This window comes from Trachymyrmex septentrionalis, unplaced genomic scaffold (genome assembly GCF_001594115.1).
Source record: "Trachymyrmex septentrionalis isolate Tsep2-gDNA-1 unplaced genomic scaffold, Tsep1.0 scaffold9, whole genome shotgun sequence".
Lineage (NCBI taxonomy): Eukaryota > Metazoa > Arthropoda > Insecta > Hymenoptera > Formicidae > Trachymyrmex > Trachymyrmex septentrionalis.
In genome coordinates, this window is record NW_017306091.1 from 2,381,671 (window position 1) to 2,407,266 (window position 25,596).

Below are 25,596 nucleotides of genomic sequence, written 5' to 3' on the forward strand. Positions count from 1 at the left end.
TTCGCAATGCGTGTGTCTAAAGAACGTTTAAAATTTCGGTACTCACACAGAGACGTTTCTCGTCAGTCTCGTCATCTCTTTAAAAATTCATTTCTCGTACGTCTATCAATCGAAGGAAACAGACTCTTCGAATATGATTTTCTTGGCCAAAATCAGCCGTCGGAAGATATTGCAATATTGAAATTATGGATGGATAAAAAGTAAAAAAAAAAATACGAAAACGAAGAAGGCAAAAGTCTTGAATTGAAAAAGAATTCAGGTAGAACTGTATGTCTTAATCCCTTTTTAATTAGTATTTCTCAAGAAATATTGCTGTCTTAAGATGACAACGAGTAATTTCTGTCATGTGTGTGCAGCCACTGGTAGAAGAGACTCTCTGAATCTCTCTACTGCACGCCTTTATTGTTTACGAATCGCGTTAAAATAACTCGTCGTAGCAGCGAACGAGTTAATACTTCCCGGAGTTAATACAACATCCGCAAGACATCGTAAAGACGTTTTACGTTTTCAGGCAAGATTTTTTTAGGCGTGTTTCGAACATTTTTCGCAATATATAAATTACTCGTTGTCCCTTCAGACATTCATGGCGTAGTATACCGTGTTTGGAGTATTGGCTGGAGCGGACATGAGACTGGTGTTGGGATCGACGTAAGAGTTGGACATCAGCAGGACGTGCGACGCCGAGTTCGCTGGGCCAAGAGCCGAGTGTGGGAAGTCTCGGGTGGGCATACTGGCGGCACCCTCGGGAACTCCACGTTCCGTTACTGCGCACGTATTAATGGCGCGTGGTAATTGCATTATCGTCGCCGAAGACCCGGCGACGGCTGTCACAGTCGCAGCTGACGATGACGACGCCGGGCACGCGAGTGGAGTGACGTTCCCTGGCACGGACTGTGCATTACCACTACCGTAAGACGTACCTAGAATCGATTCGCAGTTCTTGCTGCTATTAGTCATGATCCCGGTGCATTTTAGGGAAGCGGTGGCAGCGGCCGATATGGACGAGGACGAAGACGACAGGGCGGACGCCGAAGACGACGACGAGGACGATGAGGAGGTAGACGACGAGGATGACGATGATGAAAATGACGAGGCGGCGGCCGCGATGGAGATCGTTTGCGTTTGCACGTCCGCGGCGACGGCGACGGCAGTCGCGGTGGTGCCAGCGGTAGCGGCGCCGCGCGCCAGGTGAGCCGGATACAACGGATAGCCGTCCTGGTTACTCGCTGGAATGCATCTCGAGGGCGCGATCACCGTGTACGAGGATGGCGATTGCTGCGTCGCCATGGGCACGCGATACGACGCCATTTCGCCGTGATGATGCTGATGCTGGTGCTGGTGCTGATGCTGGTGCTGATGATGGTGAAATTGCATGGGGTGCACCGTCGAGTGTGGCACAGGGGAGAACGCGATGTTGGGCGGGCGGAAGTCCTCGGTCTGATGAGGATGTATGTGCAGGTGTAAGGCCTGCTGGGCACTCTGCAACGGCATGGAATTCGGGTTGGTGGCGGACGCGAGTGGTGGCGGCGGCGGAGGCGGCGGCGGGATGGGTGGTGATGCGTTTAAATTGGAATGTGACGTCGCGGAACGATTCGTATTGTAGTACAACGCCTGTTGCTGATTGGTCTTGTTCAAACGAGGATACGGGTAGCGCTCGATGTGGCTGGCGTAGTTCGGAGAGGAATGCGGCGGCAAGATACGCTGTATGTTCTGATACGTGGGGTCCGACATGCCGCTGTATGGCACGAAGTACATGGTGCGATAGCACTTGGTACTGACAGCGGGCACAGTGCCGCCGGGCATCACGTTGCAGTGGTAGTTCGCGATCGTCACCGGTGGGTTGCGACGTTGCATCTTCGACAGAGTGTTGGTGTATATCGCACCCGCGATATCGTCGCCACCACTGGTTCCTCCGCCGCCGCCGCCGCCGCCGCCGCCGCCGACGCCGCCACCATTACCACCACCACCACCACCACCACCACCCGCGCGACGCAGCATACGTGTGCTCGATAACTGCTGTTGCTCTTGAAAGTAGTGATGACCATTTCTGTGCTCGGCGTACAGGTGCGCGGCGCCGTCGCTGGACGGAGTTCTGATGAACTGCCGTGGTATCGCGTTCTCCAGATAAGTCGCGTGCTCGGAAATACCCTGGATATTCGCTGTTACCGCCGTGCTCTCGGCAATAGTCTGATATATGTCATCGATTTGCTTCTGCATTGTGTTTATGCGATTGATCGTGTTTGTGTCCCGCTCGAAGCTCCCCATCGCGTACGCCACGTCTGTAGGTATGGGAATCGCCTCGTCCACTCCGTCAGCGGTCAACAGAGACTTTGCGTCGATCTTGTCGCCGTTTACATCGCAATACATCGGCCATATCGAGCCAGATCTCGCATCATTGTTAGTTGCACTGGCGCAAGCCGCTCGTGCTCGATGAATGGCCTCGTTGGTAGCCTCGTATTGCGTTTTGATACCCGTTACCGACGGTCGTCGATTGAACCCGTAATCGTTGAGTTCGTCATCTTCCTCTTCCTCTTCGTTGTCCGCCTGCGCGTCCTTGCCATCGTGATTCTTAATACCCTTACCGTCATAATTCTCAGACGTATTTACGGCCTTGTCCTCGGAGTGGTAGCCATTAATGAACGTGTAACGATCCTCTGGCTCATTGTAGCGGCGTTTTATCCGCTCCATCCTCGACTTGTCCTGCTCGACGAACGCGAACAGCTCGTCAGCGGTGTTGTCGCCGATGTCGGGTCTACTGCCTATCGGCGTGCATCTCGTCACATCCGGTTGACCGGCGTACTTCCTGTCGTCGCCATTCAGAGCTGCCTCTATGTCTTCTAAACTGTACGACGAGTCCGAGTTGTAGCTTATCGATTCACGATTCGAGGATGTCAACATCCTGGAGTCGTTTCGGTAATAGTCGTCCTGGTTGTCAGAGCTGTTGACTGTGACACAGGATAACGGCGCCAGACTCGCCAGTAATTGCCTTCGCACATCCGAGTTCATCTTCGTCAACGGGTTTTTCGACTGGCACTCTTTGGCGAGAAGATTTCTCCCACCCGGGCCTATCCCGAGATCTGGTAGATTCGATTGAATGTTTTTCTTATGCGCGAACAGATCCGTGATCTTCCTGTAGGTAGACTGATTCGGTGGATTGTCCGTGACCAGCATCGGCATTCCCATCGAATTATGCCCGTGCGTGTTCGTGGACGCGCTCGTTGCCATCGCCGCCGCCGCCGCAGCCGCCGTAGTCGTCGTTGCCGCCGTCGCCGCCGTCAAGGAGTTCGATCTCGTCGACACCATCGTTAAAATGGCAGTGGTTTCCGTCGAGGCTACATTCGCCGGCAGCGACTCGCACATAGGCCGTTCCTCGCCCAATGGCGACGTTCGTATCGAGAGATCTCCGCCGTATTTGGGATCGCTCGCGGAGTTCGTGTTGTCAGAGCTGTCGGTCGTGTCCAGGTTCTCGTCATCCTGATCGACGCACGTGAGCTGCCTGATTCGCTCCTCCAGCGACAGATTTTTGGGCCGCAGATTCTTCTTACGCGTTACCGTGTTGTACTTGCCGATCAGACTACGCCGCAGAGTGTTCCGCTCGATGGATCTCTTGATCGAGCTGGACTCGCATTCTGGCGACTCGTAGGAGCCACCAGGGACCGTCGACTTTTTAACCGCATCGAACAGCCGCAGACTCTCGGCGGTAATCAGAAACTTCTGCGCTTCGTCCTGAGAGTGTTCCGAGCCGGTCGACGAGCTCACTTTGTTGGCCGGTACCGGCGGTGGCGAGATGAACTTTGGGTTGGGAAAGAGTTGTCTCACCGCGGAATTTGGCTTCAAGCTGTTACTAGCGAGGGACACGTTGCCCAGTTTGAAAACGAGGGACAGCTCTTTCGCGTCCTGCGCCTCGCGCGACTGTTCGCCCGTCGTCGTTTGATCGCTGATGCGTTCCGCTTCCACCGTCGTCGCCACTCTTTTGTCGTTGCCCGTCGAATTTTTGGCGTTTGCATTACCTTCACGATCCTCTGTCACATCCGAGTCGTTACACCGTGCGGTGAACTGCGCCGCGTTCTCGTGAACGATCGACATTGAGCCGCCTGTCCCGGGACAAAGCGCCGGATTAAAACCGTTATCCTTTGGGGCATCGCAAACGCTTTTATCTTTATCCGTATCGGATCGCCCGAAGCAATCCTTCCGCTCCTCCTCGCTAATTTCCCGCACGATGCGTCGCTCCGTAACAGTCGTCATCGTTATTGTTTCCACGAGATAACGATGGTGCAGATCTAGGAACAAAGTTACCGTATATTTGAATCAAACGAGAAAAATAAATGCACCGCGAGCGCGCAATGAAATTTCGAACGCTTTCGTTTAGTGCGCGCGAGATAACATTTTACCATATACAATTTTTATCTCGAATATATTGCATGCTGCATTGAAAGCGTTAGTTAGATGGGATACGTGCACCTCCTCCAATTTACTCGAACTTATCGTCTTCCGCATCTTCATTTACGTCACTTTCGAAATTAATGGTCATCGGTTATATAATTATGAATTATCTATGTAAAGAAATACTACGTATAGAAATACTGTGTAAAGAAATACTCGCGTTCCGCTTTACACAATGCCTCGTAATATTTTTGAAAGATCGCTACATGAATTACATCAATATTATAATACTATAATAACAATAGCTTTATTAAAGTCGCAAGAGATAAAAGATGTTACATACAGATAAGGTATTAGAGAGCGGCATTTCAAAAGAAGAAGCATCAGCAATGCTGCTGCTCTTACGAGCCTCAATCTTTTATTGTCAATCAATAAGATTAAAAATGACAATAAAATCAATGATAACAATAATAATACTAATAATACTAATAATAATAATAATAAAGAATGTATGCGAATACAAAAACTACAGAAAGATATTGTAAAAAAAGATTCTACATTTAATTAATATAAATAAAAATAATAAAATTTATTAATGATAAAAATATTGATAATAAATTGATATAGTTAAAATTAATACAAATAAAAATGATAATAATAGGTGATAATGAATATAATCAGATACAAAAACTTTACATAAATAGAAAGAAGATCATAAACATTGATACATACATTAATTTATACAGGTATATAAAGATGATAAGAGTTCATAGAATAAATAATGTAATCGGCGATTAAAGAAATTATTAACAAATATTGAGGCTTAAAGAATACAATACTTGAGATGAATATAATACATTCACTTATAAACGAGAAGCAACTAATCTGAAAGTACAAACAGAGAAAGAAAGAAATGAATATCAATAGGTAATGAGTTAAAGTAGTTTACAGCAAAATATGAAAAGGCAGAAAGTTGTGAAGAAAGTAAGAGGATTACAGTAAGGATTGAAAGCATGTAGCGTTTTCCTGTTATAGATGGTACTTGATGCAATCGGAGACATAAATAAATGTTTGCCTGCAGGACAGATTGTATTTCTAAAAATAAATCGTAATAAAAATACTCAAGTAATTTGAAATGAAAAAAAGATATACCGGGATGAGACGCCCGATGTTGTTTATCCTGTTTTTCTTGCAAATTTCTCTGACTGCCGTCGTGCACCGTGTCCTTGCTGCCCTGCGTATCCTGTTCATTCCCACGATCCTTCGTTTGCGATTCGCATTCTGGAACATAAGAGGCAAGATCGAACTCATACGTCTTAGCTCACGCCTTTACGCAATTATGCGCATTATTATGCCTCCATTAAGCGTGTTTATTACAGGCTTCAAGACAATAAGATGATATGTGAAACGTATACTATATATTACAACTCACTAACGATCTTTGGATAATACGAGATCCTTGCAGAATTTGTTACGCAGTGCGTCAAATCTGCCATATTAATGGCCGCGAAGAGCGAAGTCGAGGTGTCTGATACAAATGCCATTTCTGTACTACAGTATCTCGTTAAGACCTCGCTAGAAACTTTATCTGTTATCAGGTATGTGTGTTACGACGTCGTGGCAGATACGCGGAAGAGATATATGTGGTGTGCCAGAAATCGCGTACTTTCCCTTGATTATTGAGATCACTTTCCAGGTAGAGAAACACCTGCCTCTCATTTCCCGGAAATTTCATCGAACGCCATTTTTTTTCTTTTTGCTTTTTGATATAATATACATTCATTAACGTGCACTACTTAAGTTGCGAGTGAAAACTTAAGTAGTACCGCGAAAAAATATGCATCTGGATAATCACCGCACTCTCCAAAGATCGTTCATGTAGTCCATAAATTAAAATAAATTCGGCAATAAATAAGATCAAATAAATAAAAAAAAACACGTATATAAAGATTGTACGTTCATCAGTCTTTAACTTCAATTTTCGTTACGAAATTATGTGAAATCTCAGACAGATTGATTGCATCTACTTCTCACAACGAATTTTGGTTGTGCGAGATTTAATTTTTTTTAAATCAATTTTTTTTAATTTTGATACGTATATATTTGATATACATGTATTTTATATTGAAATATTATTAAAAAAATGAATATTTCGTCTATAATTAAAAGAAGAGTTCTTTTCAAAATAATTTGACGATAGAATTGTGATAATTCGAAAGGGGAAATTTCTCATTTAAACGGTATCAAAATCGAAGGAGTTTCCTAATTAGAATAGTTACTGGTACTCTAACCAAGCGATGGCCATCGATGTTTAATGTACTTTCAAAGTCGCACCGTGTGTATCGAGCGATTGACAGCTTGGAATAACTTCTGCAGTTTCTAGTCTAGCACTCCTCTATATCGTAATGCTTTACCATATATCACTTACCGTGTCGCAAGAAAACGAAGCTTGTTTTCCGACTTACCAAACAGTTTGCAGTGGTAAAATATTTATACCATGAAATATCGCGATTTCGTATATTTCAAAAGTTGCGAGAATTAAAAAGGGAATTTTTCCATTAAATATATATTTTTTTTTCTTTGATCTTATGCCAAGCAAAGATAATTTTGCTGGAGCATAAGGTCAAAGAAAAAAATATGTATTTAATGGAAAAAGCCCGTACATAAAAGTCTGTTTCGCATGTAATTCGCTTCGTATAATTTTATCACATATTTGAGTCCAAGCTTGGACGTGACTTATTAAAAAATGTCACATTAGGAGAAGATGCATGTGTTTTTCCTTCTCATTCGTACGTATCGCAACCTGTTGCGAATTTAAAATACACACGAACAATAAAGATTTTACATTGCGAACTTTTGTGTCGGACACGCGTTTCAATAAATCTAATACGTTGTTTCAATGAATCTAATGTACGTTGAAAGTTTGTTTAGCCCATGTGCGAAATGTATGCGGGGAACTATAAATTATGTAAAATACAATCCCTAAAAGGTACTTTAAATATCTTTTATTCTTCTTTTGCCGCAAACTTTCGAGATTTTGTAGAATCCCAAACACCTGTGCCTAATCTAATATGTCTCCTAGAAAATCTAGGCATACTATTTCGTAGCAATAAAACGCAAACCGTTTAGTTAGAAATATAAGTGTTCTTACCGAGTATCTCCCGGGGAAGTACCGGAGTTACGCTAGGCCGCGCTTCCGGTGAGCGTTGATATACACGAATAAACCTATACTCTATATCTACATACATTGGCATTTTGCGTGACCGCGATTATAGATCCTGATCAGAGTTTTAAATCGATTAATATAATTACGGACGATAGCGTTATACCGCGGATTACCGATATTTATAAAAATGTTATTTGAATTATTTTCTCTCAGATAGCAACTACGAACTTTCGATGCTGACAAAACCACTGAATGCTCCTTTAAAAAAATTTACGACACAGTGCCTGTGTTTTTAACTATCGTTTAAAAAAAAAAAGCGAACGTTATAAAAAAACCTGTTATGTTGCAACTATCGAAATAGAATGATTCTGAATATTTATAGATTTCAGATATTTTTCCCTTTTAAGCTTTCTCGGTATTCTAAAGAATGCGCATAAAAATCCTGCTATGTTCTTAAACGGTTTACCAACCGTGGCTAGACTCATGAAAAACAATACCATTATTATATTCGCATCCTGTGTGAAGGGATATCGTGGGACTGTTTCTCGGTTATGTGTGAGAAAAGAGCTGAACAACGATGCAATTCTTCTAATTTGCACCTTTCCATTAAAGCTGATAGATTTAACTTCAGATATGTAGCATCATTACTTTCATCATGCATGCTATAAGTGTAGAATAAAGCATATAAATTAACATATTTTTTTTTAATTATTTTATTACAATACGCGAGCGTAATACGTTATTACGTTTCGAAGTTGTTCCCCTCTCGCTAAAGTAATTTCACGTCTACGAGAACGGTTTTATAAAAAAGTATAAAGAGATAATTATTTTTTAGATACATGTATACAATCGACTTTTAGAAAGAAAAGTATATCTCTCTTTATTTATCAAACAATAATTTTCGTTCGAATTCTATCCAACACATATCCACGTTTTGAAATTGAGCGTCACAGAGAAATATTTTGGGAAAAATAATATATTGTAAATAATAGCGAAAAAAAGTAATAGATTTAATACGTATGCAGCAAATTGAGCATTTAAAGTATAAATAGTATTAAATTCTATATACATCTGCAATAGACATAGAGAAAAAGCTTGTTTGAAGCCGAAAAAATTCACTTTGATTCTACAATAAGAGTAATTTTTGACAATATTCGAAACAAAATTTTTTGAGTAAATAAAATTCTTCAAAACGAATTTCTCTGTAAAGAATTCAATCAGATATTGTCAATAGAAATTGTGGACCGTTGTTCAAATAGAAATTAGTGTATAAACTTCTAGTGAAGTGCGAATAGCGCCTAGTTTTCGAGGAAATTATAGACGTAAGAATCGGGATGAAAAGAGAAAGAAACAACATGCAGTCATATATCCGTTATGATTTGGTACCGCAAATAATTAATGTTGCGAGTGTTTCAAATGAATATTTTATTTACACGGTTGTTAGATGATAATAACGGACTGCATTAGATTTTCTTTTCTTCTCTAATCAACAAGGTGGTACGTATCAAAAGTTTTCCGGATGTTAAAGCTTCAAGTGTACTCTATGGTTTACGTTGTGTTAAGCTTTTGTGCTATGCGACTGCTCGTTGCAGAATATTATGAAACTATTCTCTTCCTTAACAAGAAGAACATTTGTACGGCTTTTCGGTGCTGCTTTAAATTTATGTGGAAAATTCGTATTCATTTCTCACATTTTTAACATAATAATTTTAAGTTGTTATCTTTATATTATACGATAATGTTTACTGTGTGTTATTTTTAACATTATTATTCTTCTTCGTATGACAAAAAGAGGTGAAATGTAAAAGACAGATAAAAGTCATGCAAATGTACAAAAATAGTAATTAGTTCTTTTGTAAAAATTAAATGTCGCTTAATCAAGCAACGATATTTTTACCAAAATATATTCTTATTCAATTACAGAAGAGATTATGCCTTAATCTTCAATTATCTAAATGAGAATCTGGGAGTTGAAGAGATCTGCTGTTTGCGAGCAGTTAATTCCCTACTGAGGGAATATTTATAGATATAGATATATATAAAGCTTCGTTAGATCCGCAATCCTCAAGACAAAAGTGCAATATTCAAGCAAAGTAATTTCCGCAATTGCCTAACTATAAATTGCTCCTAATAAAAAAAATTGACTTTTTCCCGTTCAATATGTTATTGAAGATCGAATTTTGATAATCCACAGACAAATCGCGATTTAGAATCAATATAAGACGATTATAAAATAATTTACGTAGGAAAAAATGGCGTTCTAAGAAAATATTTTAATTTTTGTTACATACAAAGAATTCACCTTTTCTTTTCAAATCCTCATGTTAGCAAAATTGCAACATTCAATCGATTTCCGCAATCACCCATCTATAATTGCTTTTAATACAAAAAAATTGGCTTTTCCTTCAATATATTACTGAAGATATTATTGAAGGTTGCTTCTTGTGTGTGTGTGTGTGAGATAATCGACAGGTAAATTACAACTTAGACTCAATATAACCATAATAGTTCGCATAGGAAAAAACGTCGCTGTAAGAAGGTATTTTAATTCCATTACATACATATAGAGTCCATCTTTGTTCTCCACGTACATCGCGAGAGTCGAAGAAATGATAGTGTTACGTTATGGGGACGTTACGGAAGTTACGTCTTCCGTCATCGAGGTATTAATCGAGAAAATAACTGAATTACGTGAACAACACAACTAGAGTCGGCTTACCCGGTGCCTGTTGCTGGTAGTAATTGCACTCCGTGCACGTTGCGGGGGACGCGGATGTGCGGCCACGTTGCTCCGTCTCGTTCGCGATCTCGTTGTCGGAGCACACGTCTTTGTAACCTTCTGGCGGGCTAAGCGTTTCCTGCTGCTGCTGATCGTGCCGCGGCGGCGGCGGCGGCGGCGGCGGAACCACGGTTCCGCTCTCCTCCTGGGAATCCGCGGTAGCGGTTTCCTTTGTCCGGCGCCCTTTCGTCGCGTCCTCCGCATCCACTCGCTCGTTCTTCGAGTCCTTCCTTTCCTGCACCGAGGAGGTGGCCGCCGTCGCCGCTACCTTCTCCACCTTCCCGTCGACGTTCTCCTCCTCGTCCTCCTCCTCCTCCTCCTCCCGCTCCTCCTCCTCGTCCTCTTCCTCCTCGCCGTCGTCGGCCTCCTCCTCGTCCTCCTCCTCATCCTCCTCCGTTTGCGTGTCCTCGCGACCCTGCTGACTCTTTCCGCGAGTCCCTCCGCCGCGATGATCTCCACGTACGGCGTTTTCGCAGAGCGCCTGTTCCACACCCCTCGCCATCTCGCCGTATCTACCGTTGCCGTTGCCGGTGCCGGTGCCGGTGCCGGCGCCGATGCCGAAGTGCAGGTTCAACTCCGCCCGGCACTCCTTGCAGTTACCCAGCCGCATGAACTCGTGCTCCTGGTAGCAGCAGTCGCAATCCTCCTCGTAATCGGCGCAGCACTCCTCCTTTATCAGTATTATGTAGTCCGCCGCGAAGAACTCGTTAAGCTTCTCATTGATCACCACTCGATGCTTCTGCGACTTCGCCTTGGTCTGCCCCGGTTTCTTCAGCAGCGACTTGAGCGTCTTCGCCGCCGGTTCCGCCGGATGTTGTTTGTTGCCGTGTTCCTTCATTGTTGGGGCTTCTTTCCGCTTTCTCTTTCCCTCTTTATCTCTCTCCTTCTCTCTTCTCTCTCTCTCTCTCTCTCTCTCTCTCTCTTTCGCGCTTGCTTCTTTCTTTCCTTTTCACTCTCTCTCTTTTCCTCCTTCAGTAATGTCATTCACTTATACCGACATGTTATATCCTTCCATTGTATACTCCCATAGTCCTTGCAGGTCTCGCCCCTTAGGACAATACAGCGAGCGCTGTACCCTTTTTTTCCTTTTCTCTCTCTCTCTCTCTCTCTCTCTCTCTCTCTCTCTCTCTCTCTGCCCCGTCCTTACCACCGCCACCTGTGCTGTGGCTTCCTACCTATTCCTCACGCTCGCGTTCCCACGGCGGCGACGCGCGTTACACACTTTCTTACGCGCGGTCAACGATATCCCACCTGTCTACACGCCGCCGTTATCGTTCATCAACCGTCGTTGTTCGCATCGGCCATCGACACGCATGGATCGGCCGACGTTAAACCATCCTGCCGATGTGCGGTCGCAACATCCCTCCTTCAGCGGCGTGATGATCGATGAAACCCCCGCGGAGATCACATGCTTCGACTCGGTTGACTCTCTCTCTCTCTCTCTCTCTCTCTCTCTCTCTCTCTCTCTCTCTCTCTCTCTCCCCCTCGATCCACGATCACCGAGCTACCAATTCTCGACCACCGTTGTCGTAATCGTTGTCGTCGTCGTTGTCGTAGAGATGCACGTGCTCCTTTTGGCGAACGCGACGCGCGTTCGCGTCTCGCGTTGCGTGCGCGAGGAAGTCAGTCCGGCGAAGGCCGTGCGCCTATTGATCGAGGCATGCTGGAGCTTTTCTTCATCTCGCGAATATAATCGTACCGTTTCTCCGTGTCTGCCGATGTTCTCCGACGTTCGCGGACTGCCGTGAGTCGTCGGGACGAGGAGAACGGCCGGCCCGCTCACGGAAGATCCCTCCCGATTACCTTGGCGGGGTCTCAAGGTTACTATAATGATGAGTCGCGGCGCGATCACGGTGGTCCATTGAGATCGAGACGATCGCGAGCGCGTAAACGATTTCGACGATTCCGCGATACGCGCTGATTCTCGAGGAGGATCCTTGAATTTCGTTGCCGCGCGGCCGTCCAAAGCGTCGTTGCTTTCCGCTAGACGGATTCCGCGGCGGCGAAGCGGAACGTCGCGAGGATTCCCGACTAGTCGAGTCCAACTGCGGTCGCCGTTTCACTCGCGTTTCCTGCAATTATCCCCGAACACCTCTATTTTCTCTCTCTCTCTCTCTCTCTCTCTCTCTCTCTCTCGTTCGCTCTCTCGCTCTCTCGCTCTCTCGTCTCGCCCTCGAGTCCTCGTTTTAGCACCTTTCACAACGCGAATTATAACGTGCGCGCGTAAGCGACCGCCTCTCTCTCTCCCCCTCTCCCTTTCTCTCTCTCTCTCTCCCTCCCTCTCTCTCTCTCTCTCTTTCTCTCTCTCTCTCTTTCTCCCTTTCGCGACGTCCCCGTTTATCGATTTCGCGTGACGAATGCCGAGAAGACCACCGACGCACGCGACACGACTCCGCGATCGGTCCGTCGCTGCCCACGACCGCCGTTGTACTACTGCTTTACGAAGCCGATCACTCCGAGCGGGCTTCCCTCCACCGCTGAAGGAATTACGCTCTGGAGTAATGTGAGTTCATCGGTGGTACGGCCGCACGCGACCGTGCTCGCGTTTCTTTTGCCATCCCAATGTCGTCGTCGTCGTTCTCGTTCTCGAGATTCCTCTCGAGCCGCTGTCGAGCGAAGACGGTCCACGCGAGAGAAACACAGAAAGATCAATGAAAACGGAGCAGCCTCGTTTACTCCGGTCACACGACTGGTATTCCTGTACGAGCGACGTCTGTCAGCGAACGTGTCGTTCGTGACGCGCCGACCGAGACTGCTACCGTCACTACTGCCGTCGCCACCACCGCCGCCGCCGCCGCCGCCGCCGCCGACGTCGCCGTCATCGTCGTCGTCGCTGCCGCCGCCACCACCGCCGCTACCGCCGCCGCTGTTATCCCTGCTGGTCGTACCTGATTGTACCGACGAGAACATGGAGAACACGACTTTCCATTCCAACAACGTTGGTCGAGTTTTAACTGGCTCGTCGCGAATTAACGAGCTCTAAAATGGGTCGGAACATCGACTGGGAGATAGAAAGAGAAAAAAAGAGAGAGAGAGAGAGAGAGAGAGAGAGAGAGAGAGAGAGAGAGCTGTTAGTGTACCACCCGATTCACATTCTAACAATTTCCCTCGCGAGCGTCTTTCCTGTGCTGTCCATCCGAGAATAAATGGTACAGTGATCCGAGTGGATCCCAGTATCTTTTCTTTTTTTCTGTCAAAAGGGTTTTTTATAAGATTTTTTTTTTATAGGGACTATTTACTAATAATGTAATATAAATAAAATAAAATTGTAACTACGGGCAAGTGAGAATAAATAACTGCACGATAATTAGTGCGCTATGATTTAAAATTGAAGTTTAAAGTATCACTACGCGTCTGTGATTTTTAAACGAATTTGAACATTTCGAATTTGAACTAATTTCTAACCATCATCAACGAATATCGTACCGAAAAAGAAATCGTTTAAACACTCATGCTCAAAATTTGCGTCGCATATGTAGTGATATTTTAAATATATTTTATATTTTTTTAAATTTAAAATAATATAAAAACGGCTTTAGAAATAAATAAAAAAAATTATTAGAATAAAGGGAGCGTGAAAGCCAATGCTGATTTTTTTTCTGTGAAAATAATCTTCTATCTTTATTTAATCATCTAAAATACACAATTTAATAAACATTTCGAACTCTATTATATTTTTTAAATAATTATTCTCATGCTCGTAGTTACAATTTTATTGTTTGAATATTTGAATATTGTTCGAAATTTAATATTGTTTATTGTTTGAATTCTAGGAGTCCATTGATTAATAAATTTTATTGATTGTTGAAAAATGGAAAAGCTCTCGATGAAATACGTACGTCGAGATAAAAATATCTTTGTTCGCGTCGTACTCTTCTTTTTTCCGAATATTACGTTTTAAATTTCATGAGCAATTTGAAATACGTTTGTAAATCCAATCCTTAGAATAATGATCCCGTTTTGAAATCATTCAGACGTTCCTTTGATCCTTCTTTTATCCCTTTTCATCTTATCTTTTGCACTTTTGGAGATGCAGTTTCAAAACATTACTTTTCTCTGCGTGATACGTAAAGTTTGTAGTAAAATTTTTACCATATTCGATATCAAAATGTCTTTCTTCATATCGTATCTTTTTCTTTCCCTGAATATTGTATATTTTAAATTTCATGAACAATTTAAAATATATTTGTAAATCGAATCCTTGGAGTAATGACCCAGTTTTGAAATCATTCGAACGAAAATTATTCCTTTCATCCGCTTTTTTCCCTTTTTTTTATCTCATCGTGGCTTTGCACTTCTGTAGATGTAGTTTCAAAGATTACTTTTTTTGCGCGATACATAAAATACATTACAGTGGAATTTTCACCATATTTTAAAGCAGTTCTATTTCAGTGTCACGATTACACCTTTGCTCCAATTACTCTGATTAACCCTGTGCGTATAATTATTCTATCGCGTCATTATTTATAAACTGCACAAGGTCTGAGAAATTCTGTAAAAAGATCTCTCTCCAGCTTCAATACGTTCTTCTGCGTTTCAAGCACATTCCATTGAATGCGTAATCTTTTGTTTTATTCTCTTTACGGCTCTATAATTGTCGATAATCGAAGTACGGTTATATAATGTGATTCTCACGGCGGATTCAAGAAATTTTTTCTCGTCATTATTAGTACCCAGAGTCATGAATAATTCTATCATCTCTCGTATCTCTCAAATGACGTTGCCGCCTGCGTCATTGAATTTCCATCCGTCGTTAACTTTACCAATATTCTATCGCCCGTATATCTCACTCGCAAAAAAAAAGTGAGGTATTATTTTCTCGCGTTTCGCCGGACAAATGAGAGAAACGGCTGTAACAATTGCAACGGATAAATTGCAGAATATCCGTGTCAGCTTGTGAATTCCACATAAAGGATCCAGTACGCACGCTCCAATTAACTCAGTTTACGTACCGCTGTCACTTCAATTGGATTATATCATTCAGTAGAAAAAAATATTATACTTGCTGCATGTGCACTGTGTGGTACCAGTACAATATACGAAATCGTAATGGACTACGAGATCGTCCAAATTCAATCGAGTCAAACTCGCGTGCTTGATAATAAATGCCCGAAAACCGGATATGCCATAACTATCACATACTGCAACCACTGGAAAAAAAACTGGATAGTAAAAATTGTAGCGACGGTTGTGCCGTTGCAAGCGTTCGCTGAATGAAACGTTAAAAAAAATTAAACATTGTATACGAGGACGAACGAAAATATTTGTATATAAATATCTTTGCATAAAGTATACTAAAAAAAAAAAAATATATATATATATATATATGAATATAAACACTTGAGTTTCGCGTTATATCAATTATAACTGAAATGAAAAGGATTTAAAATGCATTTTAAAAAGCAATTTATTTAACCCATTTAAGTTTCAAGTGACTCCTACGCACTTTTTTAGATTAAAACTTCGTAACTCAATTCGAATCAAAACTTTTGGACTGTAACTGATAGTTGGAAGTAAAAAGAGTTGCTCTCCGAAAATTTAGTCGATAGAATGTAATGTCTGGACATAAAATATAAAAAGATTGAAAGTGAAAGTAGAAAAAGCAAATGACCCTAATAATTTTACTGCCGAATGAATTAATAAATAATTTCGCTTTATTTATCTTTTGGAGTAGAATAAATCGATATGATTATTATTCGAGTTATCTATAATATATCGATTAAAAACTTTGTAGCTTCTATATTTATATAGATTTATAGTACGAGTTTTCGTTTACTGAAATACTTTTTTGCGATTATGTGAATTGTATTTCCTATTGCGCAATTTGTTTTAAAAATTATTACGAATTAATTTGTAACTATTATAATAATCAGGGGAATATGTGTAAGCAGGATGAGTTATACATTATATTATAAACATCTTTATTTTTGTAATTCTGGAATCAAGAATGACTCAAATGTCAGTATACAAAAGAAACATTTTAGTTATGATAAAAACATATCAATATCTTGCCTGACTAATAATACACGCATACACGCACGCGCGCATATTTTACAGCGCTTTTATAAAAATTTTCGGACTCTTATATGTTTAACTAATGATTTTTAATTTTATATCGTACTTTATGTACAATATAATTTGTAATTCTACTACAAATCTTTGCTATTCAATGAGACTATATTACATTTCCCACAAATTTTTCAAGCGTGTTAATTGGCTGCAAAAATTCTCGGATCATTCTACAATCAATTAATAGGCTTGAAAAAAATTTGTCGTACGACAAATGTAATATTAGTTTAATCTTACAATTAGTATATACTTTTACATCGTAAATTTTGCCACAACAATTTTGTCAAACATAAAAAGTTCGATTTCTTAAAAGCATATCTTTACAGTAGCGTTAAGAGAAAACTTAATTTGTCACAACATAAAAACTAGTAAACGTATTTGATTCTCGTCAAAAAAATTATAAAATCATAATATAAGAAAATGATAATAATGGATATAGAAAAAGCTATATAATATCAATTATTAGAAATAAAACAAATATCTACAATAAAATATAATAATATCGAACAGAAATAATAATTAGAATCTATATACTTGCATATATATGTTCATATTGGTCTACATAGGCAAAACATTTCGATCAAATACATTTGATAGAGATCTGCGTATAATTCTAATCCGCGTACTTCGCATACCTGATTCGATCCTTTGGCCGCATATAAGGCTGAAATAATATATATATGTATATGGATTCGGATATAAAATTTATAATAAAAAAAAAAATTTTAATTTAGGATAAATTCGAGTCAAATAACGTTCCGGTTAGCCTAAATATTATAAATTTTTAACAAAATCTTTGACGTTCGGCACTTTCATTATATCCAGATAATTTTATTTTCCATAAAAGACTTTTTATATATTATTTTTATATGTATACTATACAAATAATATTTCAAGTTAAAATTATAAACTTACAGTAAAAAAAATTTTAATAATACTTAATATTATGCATTTAATATCCAAATTAAAAATTTTATTACTTCTAAATTATATTACTTTAGCCTATTTCATTGTAAAATATAATATACATTTTAAATAATAATTTATTAAAATAATATATTTATATATATAACTATGAATTATATTAATAACATATTATGGTTTAATTCAAAGAAATAATAATTAAAAATTAGAATAAAATAAAACAGATTTAAAATATTCTATTTTCACATAGAATATTAGCTAGTAACTATATTTTCTAATGAATGGATACTACATCCTTCAATGTAATGAATGTAGAAGCCATAGATCTCTACAACGAAATTATATGGACGAATCAGTAACTACAGTGCTATTTGATATATAACTAAATCGTGTAAGACTATAAATGACTAAAGAAAAATATAATTGCAATGTATAGAAACATTAAACTAGTCAAATATACTTATTTGTTTCGCTGATTACATATGGCCACCAAGAAAATTTCATAGATCTTATGATAGAATTTAGTTATATATACGCACACAAAATATATATGCGCGCGTGCGATATTTTTACACACAATTCCACAATAACACGAATTTTTTCCTGTTGTGTTTTATAAATCATAAGAATAATATATGTTATATCGTATATCATAATCCTCATTTAATTATTTTCATGAACTACAACGCAAAATTCATTAATTTGTTAAATAAGTAAATCTATTGAAATATTTTATTATTTGTATACAGGTTCATTGTGTGTATGAGATATATGTTAGGTACACAGAGAGAATGTACCTAAAAAAACGTAGAAAATTAAGAGTCAAGCATTCCAAAAGAATGAAAAACTTTTAACTAATGAGTATGAATTATGTTAGAAAATGCAAAATTAATAGTGTTACACATCAATAGTGTTACACTTATGCACATGTACTTCATGTTATATAATTTACATGAAATCATACAAAACACATAATCTTCTTTATGAAACAGTTTATATTGAGCAAAATTATTTAATTCTTTTTAACGATGGGGATATTATAAAGATATATTATATCCCTAAATTCTCTTGAATCTCTTGTTAACATTCTATGTAAGGCAATTCATATATTTGATCGCCATAATGTAAACAAAGAGATGCACAGAATAATGTGAAATATGTTGATATAACGTTCATTATACAAGGCAAATATATAATTTAATAATTATAATTCTAATTTTATAATTATAAAATTTATATAATGCCAATATAGATAAAGATTGCTTCATATGTCGCCAATGTCATAAAATACTTATTACATATATATGCCTTATAATTTAACAATTGTCACTGTAAAACTTTTGCATGCAGTGTATATGAGGAAATTTACAGTCTTCTTACTGTAGAGAACTAACAGTTTTATCAAAAAAGTAGTATACCTTCTACAAAATAATACACCTTCTTCTTCTAATAGGTTCTGGAGGCTCTAAAGCTGCTAATATTGCCTCATCGAAGACATTTTTAAGCCCTTTCTGAAATATTGAAAAGATGGTTGCGAAAAAAATTAGCTAATTGAAAAATCAATTCTCAGATTTAATTGCATAATTACTAAACACAGAAAAAATAAGTTACTGCCATACCTGTGTAAGAGCGCTACATTCAACATATTTTACGGCTTTTAATTCCTTAGCAAGTTTTTCTCCTTGTTCACTCGAAATAGCCTTTTGCTTATTCTTTGCTAGTTTTTCAATCGTGGCTGCATCATCTCGTAAATCAATTTGTGTACCAACTAATAAAAATGGCGTTTTTTGACAATGGTGCGTTATTTCTGGTACCCACTATTAATATATAAAAATATACATAAAGATAATTATACATAAAGATAAAACATTTAAAACAACAATTCATTTTGATTATACCTTTTCTTTAACATTTTCAAATGATGATGGTGACACAACTGAGAAGCATACAAGAAATACATCAGTTTGTGGATAACTTAATGGACGTAAACGATCATAGTCTTCTTGACCTAAAAAAATATCCAAACACTTAAGTAAATTGTTCCTAACATAATCTTTTTTATTTTTATTCAAAACAATTTGATATTAACAAATACTATATATAAATACTAATTACCCGCTGTATCAAACAATCCTAATGTATATGGTTCACCACCAATCATGACAGTGACTGCATAGTTGTCAAATACTGTCGGAACATATTCCGATGGAAATTTATTCGTGGTATAAGAGATTAATAAACAAGTCTTACCAACTGCTCCATCTCCAACTACTACACACTTTATTGTTTGCATTTTTAATTTTACCAAATGTTACCTATGGAAAACAAGAAAAACAAAAATATATTTTGCTGTTTTTTTTAAAAGCTTAAAATTATACAAATAATATGATTAGTGAATTAATTGCAACTGTATTATTTATGCATTGTTAATTCTTAATAAAGAATTAAATATTATATTTATAATATTAAATATATTACACTTTATTTCATAATAAAATGTTTACTAATTTCGATCTTTGTCTTTTTTCTTCAAAATAAAAGTATATAAATTAATTTCTCTTTGATCTTAATATAAAATTATTAACTAAATACGTACGATAACATATTCCATCATGGAAATGAATACGTTATACTTCAAAGATTTATATTTACATATAGTTATAATATTAATGAGTGAATAAGATTTATATTCACATATAGTTATGATATTCAATTAATTACATATAATCTCTCTCGAGATATTGAATATTATTATTGGTAATTAGATTAAATTTAAAATACGAAAATACAACAAGATATAAATAAAGTCTAACATCAAATAAAATATTTTATCAGAAAAAAATTGTAGAGTTGTATTTTTTAAATCTGTGGTTACGTTCACCAGTATAAACAAAATTACGCCAATAGAAACTTGAACAATAGTCCAGTAAAAAACCTAATTATATATTGCGACAATATAATAATGAGCAGTGACAGATAATTATTGCAAACCTCTTTTATGTACGATAATACAGGCGTAAGTTGCAGTTGCACTTATTACAATTGGCAAAGAATCAAAGTGCGGCAAATTAGTTTTGTTCCACCAATTTGAGAATTCATTCGTGTATCCGATTAGAGATACATGAGGATTAGCGTAATCTCGGCATTCTGCGCTTGGCTGACTAAAAATCTACTATGACGGACGCGAAAAATAATTGGAAAGCTCCACGTGAAGTAGCACATCAGAAGAGAAATATTGTTTTCGGAGTCGCCATTTTGATCATTATGTCAAATACGATTCTCCGGCGAGAACTACGGTGGGAGTACTGTGCGACGTACGTGAAGTCGAATTCCCCAGGATCTCCGTAAATTAATGAATGACGAGTGTAATGCGGTCAAAGGTATATACAAAATTTAAATTAAACACTCACACGCAAAAACTGGGCGTCGACACTGGACTACGTTTTATCGTCACGAAATCTGCAGTCTCGTTAGATAGACATTGCATTGAAATGATAGCGCGACACTTCTCTCACTTCTGGTCTATCCACACAACAGCTGAATCAGCTGGGATGCGTTCCTAAAACGTAACTACAGTAACCAAACCTTTATCGTTCACGCGACATAAACTATAGAGCTTTAGATACTATAATTATAGTTTTGAAACGCATTCCAGCCTTATTCTTGAGCATATACGAATAATTTTGGCATAATAAAATGACTGTTTCTCGACTGTGATTGATCGATTATATATGGAATTACTATTTTCGTATGCGATATTTGTTCAAGAATTAGGACTCAGGATAAATGGGTGCATTCAGAACGACAATTGCTCACTGAGCTTTTTCATCTGACTGGTCTATATTTTAAAATCTAACGGAATATGCCAATCAGATATAAGAGAATAGATATAAGAGATGCCAATCAGATATAAGAGCTCAGTGAGCGATTATCATCCGGAATGCATCCATTGGTTACGTTTAGCGGACTCAACGGTTGAGTGAATGCTCGCTGCTATTGATGTATTCTTCTAGATCTAAAATTCGGATTGGATGATCTAAAAGAATACACCAACAGCTGAGCAGTCAATGCTTATGTTAATGCAAGTTTCTTTCTTGAGAATACATAGTTTTCGGTACTCGGAAAGGTTTTGTATTATGTTATAAAAACCAGTTGTAAACAATCGTGAATAACATTTGAAGACACTTGTCAGTTGAAGTAGAATATTACAATCGAGTTATTAAAAAAAAAAACTATTCCTACATTATTTATATAATAAATTAGTAATTTTCTGAAAGTTGGGATTGAAGAAATCTAAAAATGCCTTTGCCAGCAGCATTAGCTGCACGTCTTGCGAAAAGGGGATTAATCACTGGATCCGAAAAGCATGGTATATTTATTTATCAAAATATAATTACACAATTACATGTTGTAAATTTTCTATATATTGAATTAATTTCCTTTCTATTAATGAAAAATATTTGTATGGATCTTGAAGATTATATCGTTGCATGATTTGTAATGTTAGATTAAATTATTAATTTTGCAGAATCTGGGAAAAAAGAAGCAAAGAAGAAAGTGCACGAAGAAGTAATAGCTGAAGATTATGATAACACAAAAGAAGAGATTAATCAGATTGACATATCCCAAAAATTTATGGTAAAGCTGACTATAAGTTAATATTTAATTTTTATTTGTGTAATAAAAAACGTAATTTTAAAAAATGTTATTAAAAAAAACATTTTATTTAGGGTTATAGTGGGTGTCCTAATAAATACAATATTTATCATGAATGTACAAAAAAATGTAAAGAGTTATGGGGAATCGGACACGCGCAACCTTCAGACAAATATTTGAAACAACAAATGAGATTAATTCAAAAATATCCATTGCCAGAGACTTGGAAAGCTGTTTATGATCCTGGATCGTAAGTAAATACTAATAATTTTTTAATTTTCTATAGATAAATTAATTCTTTTTCAAGAATAGTGCTAGTTTTTGTATTTCATAATTAAATATCTTTTTAATTATCTAAATAATATTTAGTAATTTTTTTAATAACAATATTTATGAAATTATTTGAATAATAATATTTGTGATGTCTTATTGTATATAAGAGATATTGTATAGACAAATATATTAATTTATCATCTATTCACAGTGGACAACATTATTATTGGGATTGGTCTTCTGATTTGGTATCTTGGTTACCACCTGGTCATCCTAAATGTCAAATATCGCAACCTGCATCTCAATTACGTGAAGAATTACATTTGAAGGCAGGAGATCAAGATGATAATTTGTCAAGTGATGACAGCACTAGTGATCAAGAGCAAATGGAAGTTAGTAATTATATTTTTTGTATAATTATTATAGATTTACAATTGACAATTTAAGATTTACGATTAATAATTAACTGTGATTATTCAGATAGAAGAAAGTGAACCTGTCAAAAAAGACAGAAAGATCGAAAATCGTTCAAGATATAAAGGACCAGATAACAAAAGAACTTATAGATCTGACAGAACCGATGGTAAAGATGCTAAAGATCGTACTTTAGATCCTATGGATCCAGCATCTTACAGCGATATTCCTAGGTACCCCTATTCACAAAAGTTCACAGATTAACATATATATGTACCTCATAAAATTTTTATTTATATATAATCGCATTGTAGGGGGAAATGGTCAGACGGATTGGCTAAACATAATGAAGCTAAAACTGGTGCTGACACAACCGCCTCGGGTCCTCTTTATCAAATGAGACCATATCCCAGTCCAGGCGCGGTGCTTCGCTCTAACAGAGCTAATAAAACAGAATCGGAATCGTCCAGCAAGCCGAAAGTTTCGTTTCCTGAAAAACCGGAATAAATAAATACACTTGGTGATAATAATGACTTAATTTTATGTGATTATGTTAATATATATTATTGATAATGTTGGTATATTAAAATATACTTAATGACAATTATTCGGCATGAGAAATCATTTCACTATTGTAAAATATATAGTAAATATGTTTAGATTAACGAGAACATCAAATTATACTTCATAATTATTTGATATTTTTTTACTAACGGAAATTTTTCAGTGTTTATATGAAGTTTCCAAATCAATTATTTACAATCTGTTATGTAAACATTATAATAAACAATAGAGACTAATTTTTTAAAAACTAGAAAATACGTAGTAAATATTTTGATTCTATTATTATAAAAGAATATTAATATTAGAATATTAATAATCATATTAATAATAAGAAGATTTGTAAATCTGCTAATTTGTACGTGAGAATCTAATGGGCATACGATAGATAAATGTTTTTCATAACGTGTAACTATTCTTGAGAATATTCTTATCAGGAATCGTATCTTTACGATTATGTATATCGATAACTTCAGGATAAATTTCAAGATTGAAGTTCAAAGAATGAACTATGCTATCGATTAATATAAATAAAACGCAATGTTTCGATCGCCTTACCTTAAGATGAAGTTGAAAAGAAGTTTTTTAACGGAAATTGTAGGATTGGTAAACAAATAATGAAATCAATTTTCGAAAAAAATTAATTTTTTAGTCATCATGTAAAGGCCATTATTATCTTTTAAAATAAAATTATACAAATTTTTTATATAATGTATTTCTTCTAATTATTTTGCATATAAAAATATTAAAGTTGAATTATTAAAAAATCAATAGTTTTTACGACGAGACATTTTGTACTTTATTCCAGCACATATTTGATAGGAAATATAAAACATCTCGTACACAATTAATTAATAATTGTATCTTAATGATAAAAAAATTAGAAACAAGACCATTTATGTGAATAACTACAACGCCTTATACCTTTGTGCATAAAATGAAATTAATTAATTGTGAGTAAAATACATATTTGTAGATAATTGTAATTTTATATCATACATTGTAAATTACATAATTTTTTCTTCTTTATCATATCAATTTTATCCGAAAATTTGAACATTATTTGCCCCCTTCAACGCTACAGCTTTCATAAAAAATTTATTATTAAGGATGCTTTTCAAAATAAATTGCCTACTGATAAGATGATTAAGTTAAATCACATAGTATACTGCATGTTGCAGCAAAATGTTAAATGTTAATGAAATATTCTGGTATACTCGAGAAAATTATCATTCAAATAAATTATTGGCAAGCATGTTTTTATGTTCATATTGCTATATATAGTTGATTATAGTAGTTATGGATCGAAAGATAAAGAATACAATTTATCGTATTAACGATGTTAGTTATCGATATAATTTGAACTAGCGTATAAACATCATAAATTATATTTATTACGATCTTAAGGATTTTCCAGTTTTTTCGCATAATAAAGATCCCAAGTAACAAGTTGTAGTCATTTTGACATTTTAAATTATTGACATCATATCTATAATTTAAGATGTATTAATTATGGATGTATCGAAAAATATTCGACCTCATTCGGATATGTATATATATGACTGAAATTTTATATTGAAATTTCGTGTCATTGATATAGAATTCTATTGTTTTCAGCTAAACTTCTTGCACAGTTCATCTTTCCTCTTTTTCTTTTCACATTAGAAAGAAAATTATTACCCTTATTTTTTCTCTGCTTTCCTTTTTTTTTTAAATAAGACGGAGATCTATCGGATATCCGGAAAATATTCAGCAATTTTATGTGATCCGGTATATCTCTAATAATAATAGTCATTTTTTATTTAATTAATGATTTTTAATTAATTAATGATCAATTAATGAAGTAATTTATTTATCCATTCTACGACTTATTTACAATGTGATACTTAATAATACCAGATAAATGACTAATCGACGACGTACTGGTACCATTGTTAGTGATCAATTAATCATTTATTTATGCCGGTAATAACACATCGAAAATAATGACGTATTTGCAATTTAAATATGACGTTATATGACTGTGACAAATCTACATTATTTTTACGATGATAGAACATGAGATTCATTAAGAATGATTAATTATATCAAATAGATGACACTTTGCTACCTGGAATTTTTCCTAAGTTTCTTTCGATTTTTTAATAGTTTTCTTTAAATAATTTTCTAAAATAGCTTGAATTCTTATAAAAATTTTAAATTTAATTGTAAACAAAATATAAGAATTTTGAAGAGGTGTAAAAACGGATATAAAAGAATAGAGTTTATAAGAACATTTTTTAAATAATGAAGTTTTGTCTTATCAAATTTATGTAAGAGTATATTCATTAATTTTCTTATCTAAATTAAATTAAATTTAAATAATTAGTAT

At 36.8% G+C, this 25,596-nt stretch overlaps 3 protein-coding genes across 5 annotated transcripts; 1 reads left to right on the plus strand and 2 right to left on the minus strand.

Moving 5' to 3' along the window:
• Nucleotides 1-303: 303 nt before the first annotated feature.
• LOC108755934 lies at nt 304-13,130 on the minus strand. Its single transcript, XM_018499378.1, has 3 exons — nt 10,269-13,130; nt 5,536-5,664; nt 304-4,280 (listed from the first exon to the last, which is right to left on the minus strand). The coding sequence occupies exons 1-3, from the start codon at nt 11,164-11,166 to the stop codon at nt 574-576; spliced, it is 4,734 nt and encodes a 1,577-aa protein (XP_018354880.1). The 5' UTR covers nt 11,167-13,130; the 3' UTR covers nt 304-573.
• Nucleotides 13,131-16,956: 3,826 nt separating this feature from the next.
• LOC108755727 (cdc42 homolog) lies at nt 16,957-20,826 on the minus strand. 2 transcript variants are annotated; one of them, XM_018498923.1, is made up of 6 exons: nt 20,732-20,826; nt 19,437-19,636; nt 19,220-19,329; nt 18,941-19,138; nt 18,740-18,832; nt 16,957-17,061 (listed from the first exon to the last, which is right to left on the minus strand). In XM_018498923.1, the coding sequence occupies exons 2-5, from the start codon at nt 19,612-19,614 to the stop codon at nt 18,743-18,745; spliced, it is 576 nt and encodes a 191-aa protein (XP_018354425.1). In that variant the 5' UTR covers nt 19,615-19,636; nt 20,732-20,826; the 3' UTR covers nt 16,957-17,061; nt 18,740-18,742. The 2 variants fall into 2 exon arrangements, with proteins under 2 accessions (XP_018354425.1, XP_018354426.1); XM_018498924.1 differs by lacking the exon at nt 20,732-20,826 and adding an exon at nt 20,313-20,704.
• A 618-nt stretch (nt 20,827-21,444) lies between these two features.
• LOC108755781 (polyglutamine-binding protein 1) lies at nt 21,445-23,191 on the plus strand. 2 transcript variants are annotated; one of them, XM_018499023.1, is made up of 7 exons: nt 21,456-21,526; nt 21,585-21,690; nt 21,850-21,959; nt 22,052-22,227; nt 22,462-22,642; nt 22,731-22,897; nt 22,979-23,191. In XM_018499023.1, the coding sequence occupies exons 2-7, from the start codon at nt 21,621-21,623 to the stop codon at nt 23,169-23,171; spliced, it is 897 nt and encodes a 298-aa protein (XP_018354525.1). In that variant the 5' UTR covers nt 21,456-21,526; nt 21,585-21,620; the 3' UTR covers nt 23,172-23,191. The 2 variants fall into 2 exon arrangements, with proteins under 2 accessions (XP_018354524.1, XP_018354525.1); XM_018499022.1 differs by having other exon boundaries at nt 21,445-21,690.
• The last annotated feature ends 2,405 nt before the right edge of the window (nt 23,192-25,596 follow it).